The 12,376-nt window shown below is 29.5% G+C and overlaps 1 protein-coding gene and 1 non-coding gene across 3 annotated transcripts; both read right to left on the bottom strand.

Annotated features, from left to right (window-relative positions):
* Positions 1-415: 415 nt before the first annotated feature.
* LOC142333269 (uncharacterized) lies at positions 416-12,135 on the bottom strand. Of its 2 annotated transcripts, none has more exons than XM_075380280.1 (2): positions 10,288-12,135; positions 416-617 (listed from the first exon to the last, which is right to left on the bottom strand). In XM_075380280.1, exons 1-2 carry the CDS (start codon positions 11,999-12,001, stop codon positions 445-447), a joined length of 1,887 nt encoding a protein of 628 aa, XP_075236395.1. In that variant the 5' UTR covers positions 12,002-12,135; the 3' UTR covers positions 416-444. The 2 variants fall into 2 exon arrangements, with proteins under 2 accessions (XP_075236395.1, XP_075236396.1); XM_075380281.1 differs by lacking the exon at positions 416-617 and adding an exon at positions 5,156-5,278.
* Positions 7,570-7,650, bottom strand: LOC142333529 (small nucleolar RNA R12). The gene has a single exon (XR_012758628.1). It is a non-coding gene; the product is annotated as a small nucleolar RNA R12 (small nucleolar RNA).
* Positions 12,136-12,376: the final 241 nt, after the last annotated feature.

Below are 12,376 nucleotides of genomic sequence, written 5' to 3'. Positions count from 1 at the left end.
ATTAAACTGTTCTATCCTCTTTTACTGAACTGTTTTATCATTACAAATGTTTTACAGCTTCAGAAAGTGGAGCCCATTTTTAAATAAAAGGTTATAATGAATGAAATTCTTTTCAACAAATCGTTGAAGCATAACTAAAGCAGATGTTTTTAAGTACTTTATGTACGTTTTAAAATATCCAAGTGGCCTGTTGAACTGTACAGTCAAATTTTTTCTTTGTAGACATGAAGATGATGAAATATGCTTTACCACTAATGTTAAATAAGAATTGTTTTGTATGCCAATTGAAATTTTATTTCACTTTACTATATAGACTTTTGTTTGCTTTTAAAAAATAAACATGCAAACCAAAAATAATTTCTCTTATGTAGTTCTTCAGGTATTAAGTGAAAAAATAATTTTACATTCATTTCTTTGTAAAACAAAGCTTTTTATTTTAAATATCTATGTTTCTGAAATATACATACATATTTTATGGTTTTTATAATTTTCATTTAATGACCTGACTGTTTTACAACACTCAATGTATAAACGTTCATGACAATTCATAAAATATTTAGTCGTTGCAATTTGATTACGTAATATTACATCCAGTAACGCATCAATTGATAAGTCATCTGAAATAAAATAGAAAATAAAAATTAAAAAAAAAAACATAATCTTATCCATTCCCTTTAAGTATCTAAAAACAATTATTTTACATTCTGAAATTAACGCTTTAAACCTTTACTTACAAGGCTGCACCAATCATCACCTTATACACCTTGTTACCTGTTTCTGTGACTTCCTTCTTCTAGTGTAGAACTAATCCTTAAGATTTTATTAAGAGGTAGATGAAAACAAAAATTGTTAGACTTACTACTTACTTCTCGCTTATTTCCTTATAAAGTTAAAGATTGTTCTACTCACATAATCTTTTTTTAAAGAAAATTTATACCATATTCAACCTTAGACTAAGGGGGTTAAAAAAATTTACATAAAAAAAATATAAAATACCCTAGGTAAACAAAATTATTTGATTATTGTACTGAAATTTATAAAAACAATGCTAGTTTTTGTTTTAGTTGCTGCAATGACTTTGAATGTGCCAGGTAGCATATTTATTAGTCATCCACCCATTTACCACTTCAGTCAATGAAACTGCAACAATGTGTTTTACATTAAACTGGGTTTGAATCTGTTATAATAGTGTAGTGACAACAATGATATACATCCATTCAAGATGCTACTATAGTTCAATCAATGTAGAGAAGCTGAAATTGTAGTCATTAAGAAGTATAATACCAAAAGTGAAAGTGGAACATCTAAGACAGTTGTTCATATATAACTCAAATAAACATTTCATTCTAGCTTTGAATTTAATATGCCTATGCCTAAGATACTCAAAGGTGCCTAAAATTATCACCCATTCAAACTGTTAATCATAAAAATGTTTAATACAGAGCATGCTTGTAGAACTCGGCTTAAACATAAAATCAAGGCAGTAAACATCCTAGACAAGTTGAATTTACTAAATACATGTGACAGTTTTCTTAGGACTACTGTGTTCACAAATGAATCAACTTTACATAACAGATGTTCTAGCTATGGAATTTGGAGCTTAGAACAACCAAATGAAACTTCTAAATGCATGTGACTTTCCCAAGATAAACATGATGTGGATTGATGCACAATTGTGTATAAGCAAATCTTCACTGAAGTCAATAGCTACTTGGATATAGTGGAAAATTTTGTTTTCCTTTAAATAACTGATGTTGAGAAGAGTAAAGTGATTAGCAGGTCATCGTTCAGCAAATCTGAACACACCTTACCACAATCATAATTGCAATGTTCAATACACACAATAGGTTCTCTAGTTATTGTATTGAAAGAGGTGGTCCTGTTTCCTAACGAGCAAGAAGCCTTACAGCAAAAGAATGACTTCTTTTGCTGTAAGGCTTCTTGCTCGTTAAAACTTGCTCATTAAAGTCTGAAGGAGTCAAAAACTCTTGACTCCTTCAGACTTTTTCTGGGCCTGAGAAAAGAACAATTGTATTCACAGTCATTAAAAACTTACTCTAAACAGAGAAAGACACATGATCTTGAGTGAGTGAGAGAGAACCATTACTGTTAACAATAACTAAAATTGATATGATCAACTGCACCTGGTTGAAGGGAAGAGAATTTTGTTTAGATTTTTTCTAGTAACAACAGGTGCTCAATTAAAATGTAATAAAGTGTAAGCTTGTAGTTTTTCTGACATCTTGATTTATAGTTAAATGTTTTATCATTTAGTCATGAATTCACTTTTTTTGAGAGTCTGAATTTACCTCTTTTTGTACAAATAAATTTTAAATGTGTATGCTTATTTCTGTGATGAAAGTTGAAGAAATATTTCCACCTGAACGACACATAGTTAAGGAACAAAAAAGTTTAAATTTGATGTTGAAACAATAAAAATGTTAAATATAAAGTTGATGGAACTTTAATAATAAAATTTTAAATTTTCATAATGTAATTGTTTTATGAAAGTATTGGTTTACTCTCAAGTATTTTGTTAACAGGTGAACTGAAAAACCCAGTTGATTATACCTCTTGCCAAGAATTTTAATCATAATCTAGGAATTTTTCTTCCAGAGCTGTTGCCAAGCCTTCAGTTCATTAAAACAAATAGGCGTAGTCCGGTTTTATTTTTAATTTCTTCAAAATTAGTACCTAATCTTCATACTGAAAAAGTATGATGTTCAGCCATTCAAGATTCAAGCAACAAGGCCTAAAATAGTGCCATTAATTGAAACTCAATACTCAAAAGCTACAATTACTTGGCTATTCAAACTTTATTTGAAAAACTGTATTTAAGCTGCAGTCACTTCAATAGAGCAGATAATAATTTTATTCCAATTTGTATGTGTGTATATATATATATATATATATATATATATATATATATATATATATATATATATATATATATAGTATCTTTCATAAGTTTAAGGACAAGTTAAAAATAACCGAAAAATCAGTATTTCATGACAAAATCTTTATTTTATACAAGTAAAAATTAAAAATAAAAATAACAGAGATAATGGTACATCATTTTTTAAATGTTTAGTATTTTGTATGACCTCCATACGATTTTAGGCATGCTGCTACTCTATCAAGCATTGATTCAATCAATTCCAAACATTTTTCTTTCATCACCTTTTGCCACAGACTTGCGACTTGAAGTCGTAACTCAGCCTTATTTTTAGGTTTTCTTTTAGCAAGTTGCAGTGCCATCCGATTCCATAAATTCTCATTGGATTTAGGTCAGGACTACGAGCAGGCCAGTCCAAAAGTTCCACATCATTTACATCAAACCGTGCCTTGGTAACTTGTGATTTATGACAAGGTGCGTTGTTTTGCTGGAAGATGAAATTCTCACCCGACAGTTTATGGACACTAGGAAGCATGAATTCTTCCGTTGTATTTATGTACTGTATGCTGTTCATTGTCCCATCCATTATTCTAAGGTGTCCAGCACCCTCTGAAGTTATGCAACCCCACACCAAGACAGCATCTCCACCTTGCACAGCAGAAATGATGCAGGCTGGTAGAAACTTTTCAGTTTTTGTTCGCCTGACCCTAATTTTTCTGTTTGAACACAACTGGAATCTGGTTTCATCAGAAAAGACAACCCTTCGCCAAGCTTCTTTCAACCAGTTCTTCGTTTGCTTGCAAAACTGACGTTTTGACTTGTGGACAGCGCTTAAAAGAGGCTTTGCTAATGTGAAATGGGATTCCATTCCAGATTCTTTTAAACATCTAGAAAGAGTGGCAGTACTAACCTGAATTCCTTGATTTTGTGCTACTTCTGTCGCTGTATCAGGCAAACTAGCAGACCGATTAAGTTTTGATACCTTTATAATTGCTCTGTCTTGCCTCATTGATGTTTTTCGTGGTCGACCAGATCATGGAAGATCAATGACAGTTTCTTGATCACGATATTTTTTAACAACTTGCTGTACTCATGTTTTTGATATTTAATTGTTCAGCAATGTCTATGTCTCTGTATGTTTTATTTGCTTTCCAGAGACCGATTACTTTCCATTTTACTTCTACACTAACACTTTTCTTACCCATTTTTAATAAAAAACTTTTCACCAACCTAACCTCAAAGAAGCAAATGCTAATTCATCACCGTTGTGGTGGGAAACAGCTGATAATAGTGCCAACTTGACATTTTTAATTACTGTTGATATGCCTGATACTCTAAGTTGGTGTACCTGACACTTTAAAGTGAATTGTACATTTTTGAATATTACTCTCTTAAAAACAAAAATTTTGTGAAAATTTTAAAATCATTTAAGCTCTTTTAACTCAAAAAATAAATTTTTAATAATTTTTCTTATTACTCTATTGAAAAACTCTAAAACACAGCTTTAAAATGATATCCCACTCGTTAGCCTAGGTTATATATTTTACGAGAAATAATAATTTCTTTATAAAAAAACGGGCTAATTTTAGGTCATTTAAAATAAATTTGAAGCATCTAACTTAGAAGCCTGCGGTTTTCACCAAAAGATGTATTTTTTAAAGCTGTTTCTTACAGACATATAAGATTTGTATTTAGTTCATAAGTTTAAAGACAAACTGACAAACAGTTTTTCTAAGGTGTCCTTAAACTTATGAAAGATACTGTGTATATATATATATATATGTCAGAAATGCGAGATGTGCCATTCTCAATAAAAAAAGACAATACCAGCTATTTTCATGCACGAATTAAGGGAAACCATTGTAATGCTGTTATTAATGAAAAAGGGAAACATTATTCTCAACATAACATTTTTTTTTTTTCAGACGAAACATGATTTTATTTATTGAGCAATGACTATTGGCTCAGCAGTCTGTGAATAAATCCTCATAAGACCTTGTAACAACCACATATAGTAAAAAATTGGAGTTTGGTGTGTTGTATCATGTAAATTCATAATCATTTAGTTTTCCAAAACAAATAAACTCAGGACATTATTGCAGTGCTATCCTTTCATCAACCAATAAAAAATATATTGTTGCAATGTTCTTCCACAATATGAAGGAATAGCTCACACTACCAATGTTTAGCTAAATTTGCTGCATGAAGTATTCAATGATTTCAAGACACATCTAGCCAATGAGATCCCCAGATCTTACACCTATAATTTTTATTTATGAGAAGCAACGAAAAGATGTGTCTTTCAGTGGTTCAGTGGTATTTTCAATGTTGAAACATGTTAAGGCATTACTGGAGCTAAATGGTGTTCATATTGAGCATCTCCTGTAAAGAAAACTTTATTGTAAAAGAAATTACTATTCTTATTTCTTATATTGTTGTATGAAGAAAACAAATTAAATGTAAGTAAACAATGATGAATAGTTTCATTCGACACTTGATATTAACAATCTCAATCTAAAGGGCTCACTTTCAAATTATTGTATTTATTCTTCCAATGCCCTATTGGAGCTACTTGTCAAATTTAGTGTGTTCACAAATTTCATATTAAAATGCATAGAGATGTTGATGTTTAGAGGATGAAACTTACACATTGTGGGTAATGTCCTTTATATTTGATTCTATTAGGTAATTTTCAGAAGTTGTTGATGTGTAAGGCCTATAACTGCGGGGTCAATGTGTATCCAATTTGCATGATGTAGCATTTAGTGCAATAGTACAGTTTAATTTATGTCTTATTAGCGTGCTGAAAGCTCTTGTGTATATGTTGTTTTGGAAGCAACAGAGTAGTGATAACCTTCTTTTCTGAAAATGATGGATGTTAATTTAAAAGTGCTATATATTTTCCGTCAATAGTTATGTTTTAATTTTATGGTATGTTAACTAAAAGTATGGATGGTAGCCACACATCAACTTGTGTCAAATTTTTTATTGTATCAAGTTCTTTAACATAGTTTACAATTGACAAAGGTAGTGTATGCATTTACTTATTAGATAATGTTACACTAAAGGAAACTTGCATATTTGTGCTATATGATGGTTAGATGTGTTGTTAATGAGTTTTTTATATATTTTAATAGTATGTTTGTTATCTCTTTTGAATATAGTGATGTCAAGGTTGTCAGGTCAACCTGCTTGCTTTGTTTATTCTCCAATGGATTGTAAATTTGGTTGTAATTTTTTTAATGATGGGAGAAACAAATAATAATTTGTTGTACAAGAGTATGTTGTCACCAGATATCAATAACAAGTTCAGTTTATTTGAAATTGAATGCTGAATTATTTTAAAATACAGAATTAATTATAAAAGAGATATGGTTGACGTCCATAAAAAATAAATAAGCACAAATATACAAAATCAGTAAAAAATAAAGTAACAGTTTGCAAGGCATTAATTGAACTGAATACATATCTGTACATTTAAAATGTAATACAAGGATGAAAAAGTTGATTCAGCTTTTTTTAACTAAACAGAATAATAAAGCCTAGCGGTTTTGTAAATACAAATCAGTTTTTCCCCTCCCCCTCAAATGGAATATTCATTAGAATTATATATTGTTACATCTGTATATTTATTAATTTTTGTATGTTTAAATATGCAAAAGTTTCTCAATGATAGTTTAAGTAGAAATGACTTTTTAGTAAAAAAGTATGAAATATAATTCAGATTATGTCTTGTTAATGGTTATAGATTAAAGAGTGCTTCTCTTATCAGCAGTTATAATCCACCATCCAATCTAAATCTTAATTTATATAGTATCATTTTTATTATTTATCGATACTGTTGTGAATATGACAGTTTCAATTAATAAAATAATGATTTTGGGAAAAAAGGAATAGATTTTCTCAGATTAAAAGGCACGCTTGGTACTGCAGTAAAATATGAACAAACTACGTTATTTCTTTCCATAAAAAGCTATGAGGGAGGGGGGTAGAAAAAGCAAATGTAGAAGAGAAACTGGTCTTCAGAAGGAAAGTTGGTTATAAGACAGTAATATTTGACACAATAGGTTCATTTATTTATTCTTGGACAAAAGAATATTTTGAATGATCAATTAATTCACCACAAAAGCTTGTAAGTAGGAATATGAAGATGAAAATTTGTAGTGTATGAAAAATACCATGTCTGACCAGGATTTGAACCCAGGACCTACAGATCAAAGGCTAAAATGCTACCACTCCACCAAAGAGATCAGCCAAAATGTTATCATTGATTTTCTAGTAAACTCTTTTGAACTGTTTTAACTAAATCATCAGCATTCTCTTCAACCATCAGCCTAATACACTTCTATACATTAATACCATTCAGCAAATACCTATTGCAATAGAGTTCTTGAGCTTTTAGATAAACATTTTGAAGTCATTCCAGTGCACTTGTTACGTGAATGCCACTTCACCCAGATCACTGGTTTGGTGAAGCATCAATGAGTGCAAGAGTTCACTACAGTGAGGTTTTGCAATAACATCTAGTGCGATATTTGCCAAATGATGTGATAATACAACAGCATCTTGTCAGGCCTTTTCTATATACTGATGAGCATTTATCAACTGATGTTCAATTTTACGAGAGAATAATTATATAGATCAACAAAAAACAAATAAATAATAATTTGGAACTGAGATAAAAGTAGGTGATTTATAATGTATTTTTTATGCTGAATATTAAAATGAAATCAGTTTTTCTTCATCACCCTCAAATTTTTAGTTATGACTCTTTAAAATATTGAAAAACTTCTTAAATAATAGAATGCAAAAATAATAATTACAATTAAAATTTGTACCTTTATTTTGCAGACATTTATGTTTACCTTAATTTTTTTCATGTATTTCTTTTGGTTTCAGTGGTCTTTTTTTTATCATCCAGCAGTAGTCACTCAGATAGATACATTCCATCTGTCTTGTTAATGTTGTTCCAACTACAATATATCTTGGTGGAACCTTGCTCCATGTTCGTCACTGATTTCACCCACGTTTAAAGGGAAAAAGTCCAAATGAGAATGTAAAAAATGAAATTTCAATGACCTTCTGCAGCCTAAATGTTTGCAGTTCACTAGGAGTTCATTTGTAAGCTGTTGATCGTTTTCATATTTTTTGTTTCCAAAAAAACCAGTAACGACATCTTTGAATGACTTCCAGAATGCTAGTTCTTTAATATTCAGTTTGCTGTCAAATATATTTTCACGAATTTATTTTCTTATTTGTGACCCGATGAATATTCCCTCTTTTAATTTGGCTTCACTTAATTGTGAAAAAACCTCAGCTAAATATTTAAAGCCATCTCCATCTTTGTCTAATGCTTTTACAAAATTCTTGATCAGGCCTAGTTTATGTGTACAGGTGGTAAAATAAGATGATTTGCTTCAACAAGGAGAATACTGACAACATTTTCCTTTCCTGGGGTAAACTGATTTCTTTTTGGCCAGTCTTTAACTGCATAGTGTTTATCTGTAGCCCGTCTATCCAACAAATACATATATTTTGTAAAGCCACTCTGGAAACCAAGAAAAAGCCCTATCACTTTCAGGTCAGCAATGATTTATCTTGGTCTCCCAAGGGTCAGTCAAAATAATATTTGTAAGCAGTTTTCAACAGATTCAATACTGGTTTTTGTTGACTTTTTATGGTGAATTCTCTGCAAATGTAACAAACAAATATTGAGACCTATTAAGCCTGATTTTATTCATTGTAAAATTTAAAATATTTTAATGATCGAGAAAGTTAACTGAAATATTACAGGAATACTTGTTTAACTATAAAAATAATGAAGTTTTAATTTATATATACTTAAAATACTTTATAAAATTGTTTCACCATGATGTGGAATAAAACACAGCACAAAATGCGTGCATCACACACTCATATCTGGATGTTCAATAAAATAATACCAAAAGTTGTTCTGTCATAAAAATCTTTCACTAAATTTATGGTATCACTTATGAAACAATCTTTATAATATGTGTTTGATAAAACCACTGCCACAACTAAAGAACTCATCAAGTCATACCAAGAGCTGAACTCATACTGAAAAAAATTTCATCACATTGAATTACATATTACTTAACTCACTGAAATGGCTGACTTGAAATGATATGATATCATTTGATTGTTAAATTTAAGGGGTTGTAACTTAAGAACGTTATGTGATGGGTTGTTTCAGAATACATATTCAGATTCAGCATATAAAATACTGTTTAGAACACCTACTCCCTTTACAGTTTCAAATTTTATGTTGACCACTGTTATTAGCAACAATTAGTTGATTATGACATTTCATTTTCTTTCTTGACTGCTGAATACAGACTAGTTTGCCATAATGATTGAAGCAAATCCATTCAAAAATTTTATTACTAGAGTTTTTGGAGTGGGTTACTAGTGCATACAAACCAGGATCTGATATGAAGATTGTACTTGGTTGCTTGTTTTATGATATATTGTCAAAGGGTGGGGAATTTCTCCATCCTTTAGCTCACACAAAGTTCACTGCTACTTTGATAACATTATTTTGAATAACATGAGAAGCATTTTTAATGCCCAAGTATTCAGTGATATCATGTCCTTTGAATCAGAATCCTTTGCCACCTTTAAATTTTGTGATAATAAAAACATAGGATTCAAAAGTAGAGCTTTGACAGAAGTCGAAATTATTTGCAAACAAGAAACGTGATGATATGAAGACTAATGACCAATTAACTATTGAATCATATTTATACTATGTGAATGGTTAAGACTCTACTAGAGTATAACAGTTGGCCAAAATTATCCCTATTAAAAGAAATATTTCATGTTAACACGAATAAGATGCTGTGTCTCCAAAATAAAAAAATTGTATACTTTACTATAGAGTTGTTTTAATATATTACCCTTATTAATTAAGACTGGAATAAATGTCAAGTAACAGTCAGTTAGCTATGTTTTTCTATCTAATAACTGGTGCGTTTACCTATATTTCTGTAATTTTTTTTTACCTGACTTTTCATGAGTTTCTTTTAGTGTAAATAAAAAAAGGATAAGTTGAAAATAACTTCTAATAACAACAAATGGATATTTCATCAATTTATTTTGCAACTAATAAATAAAAATTGATATTTTCTTTTAAGCCTGGTATGTCTCATCAAGGCATAATACATTAGATTTCTGATATGAACTTTCAATAACTAATACATAATAAATTTGTAGACATCAAACAGTGATCTTATGTACCATTTTTAATCCTGATTTGTCTTTATGAAGTATCCCCTAAAGTACAAATTAATACTGATCAATGAAAATGCTGACCAACCACATTACAAGCAGGTTATTAATCTTTTAAATAAATAATAAAATTGTTTACTTACCATGACTTGAGTATAATTTGTAAGGATTAAATTCAGTATCTTGTTGAAAAAATGAAGTATCCTTAAGTAATCTACTAGTTTTTACTGTAGGTCGATATTTTGTGTTTCTTACAGATGTATTAATATATATTTTTTGTTTTCGTTTAACTGTTGGACTAATAATTTCTTCAATTTTATTAAATGCACCAATACTATCACTTGTTTGCACACTAACATTTTTACAAGATGAAGTGGGTAATTTAACTACAACACCAAAATTATGTTTCTTTTTAATAATTTTTTTATCAGATTTACTTTTACTAGTACTTGATTTAATATCAGGTTCAATTTTTAATAAATGACTACCAGTATTTTTACTTTTACTAGAAGATGACTTTATTTGATTTTTAGTGATACTAGTTGTAATTTTACTATCGGAAACAGATTCAGTTTTTATTTCTGATTCAATTTCTTCCACAGAACTTTTTCTATTATCTATAGAAATATCATTAGAACTATTTGTAGTTGTTTGTTTGGTTAATGAAACTGGGAATTCAATGATGTCATGTTTTTCCAATTCATCTTCTATTAAAAATTTACTTCTACTCTCAGAATTTAGTTTTGATTTGTTATCAGAAATATCGTTATAACTTTTTCTATCTTCTTCAACACTTAACTGTTCCGATTCATTTTCTGATTCTTCAAAATCTGATTCATAATCTTGTAGATCTAACTGTGGTGGTTCAATTGGTGAACTTAGTGGAAAAGCTTTGACACTCTGAATGGCTGAAAGTTCACCACCATGAGTCTTTTCTTTTATACTGTCAAGGAGCTCAATACTGGATTCAAAATCCTCTAAAATTTCATCTGAAACTAAATGAACATTAGCTAAAGGATCAATTATTGATTTATCATCTTCGATATCACTATCGCTCAAGATTTCCTCTATTTCTGATTGACTGTTACTTTTATCCTCCAGTGACTTAACTGATGAAATATCTCTATAAACCTCCACATCAGATAAAACCTTTTCACTATCAACTTTATTCAACGACTGAATGGATCGAATTTCGGAATGTTCACTAGAATGATCAAATGACTTTTTTAATGACTGAATGGGACTAATTTCAGAATAAGAGCTAGCACCATTAATTAATTCTTTTAATGAATTAACAGAATTAATTTTACAAGGATTAATATCAACTGATTTTTGTAATGTTCGAATATAGCTTCTTTCAGTATGAGGACTAGTGTCAGAAATAGAGTTTTTTAATGACTGAATGGAACTAATTTCAGAAACTGGACTATCAACTGGTTTTTTTGATGACTGAACAATGTCAATGTTAGGATCAACTGATATTTTTAACAATTTAACAGAATTACTTTTGTATCGAGGGCTGGTATCAACTGACTGAGCATAATTAATTTCGGAATATGGACTTAATTTACCAACATTTAATCCTTCCTTTTTTTCCAAAGGATAACTATAATTTTCTTCAAGTTCAATACTTTTACCAGTTGATAATATTTCATTTTCAGATAAACTTGATTTTTTATTGGAAACTATATAATTTTCTTTTTTAACATTCTTTGTATCTAGCACTTTTTTACTATTAACGGTAAGTGATTCATCACTAGAAGAAAACGTTTTTTCATACTTTTTCAAATTATCTACACAGTATTTTTTTCTTAAATCAGACAATTTTTGTCGCGCATCCGACACAGTTTTGTTCATTCTAACTAATATTTAATTTTAAAAAAGGCAAATGCACATAAAAAAGAACAGTAATATTATCTACTAAGTACTTTTAATATTTACTAACACAGTTAAAATTTAAAATCTCCACAAATTCAAAATCTTAACCTTAATTGTTTGTTGACAAAAGATGTATACCTCTCAGGGATGCCAAGTACTTTGAAATTTGTGTATGGAAAAATTGAATTATCTTGAAAATTATAATTAAAAAATATAAATAAGCTATAAAAATTTTAAGAGACTTTATTTAATTTTGGCAATCTAGAGTAATTTTATAATCTTGATTTATATTTATGTAAACAAAAAAAATAAGCATTTTTTTCACAAAACAAGTTATTTAATTTAGGAAAATTG

This window comes from Lycorma delicatula, chromosome 12 (genome assembly GCF_047948215.1).
Source record: "Lycorma delicatula isolate Av1 chromosome 12, ASM4794821v1, whole genome shotgun sequence".
In the NCBI taxonomy this organism is placed as follows: Eukaryota; Metazoa; Arthropoda; class Insecta; order Hemiptera; family Fulgoridae; genus Lycorma; species Lycorma delicatula.
This window is presented reverse-complemented; position numbering and strand designations above follow the sequence as displayed.

What these genes read in the sequence shown, in the direction of transcription:
- LOC142333269 (XM_075380280.1), bottom strand. Translation starts at nt 12,001, where the DNA reads ATGAACAAAACTGTGTCGGATGCGCGACAAAAATTGTCTGATTTAAGA. An exon ending in CAAATTATACTCAAGTCATG is followed by an intron (nt 618 to 10,287) that starts GTAAGTAAACAA and finishes ATTTTATTTCAG; the next exon opens with ATGACTTATCAATTGATGCG.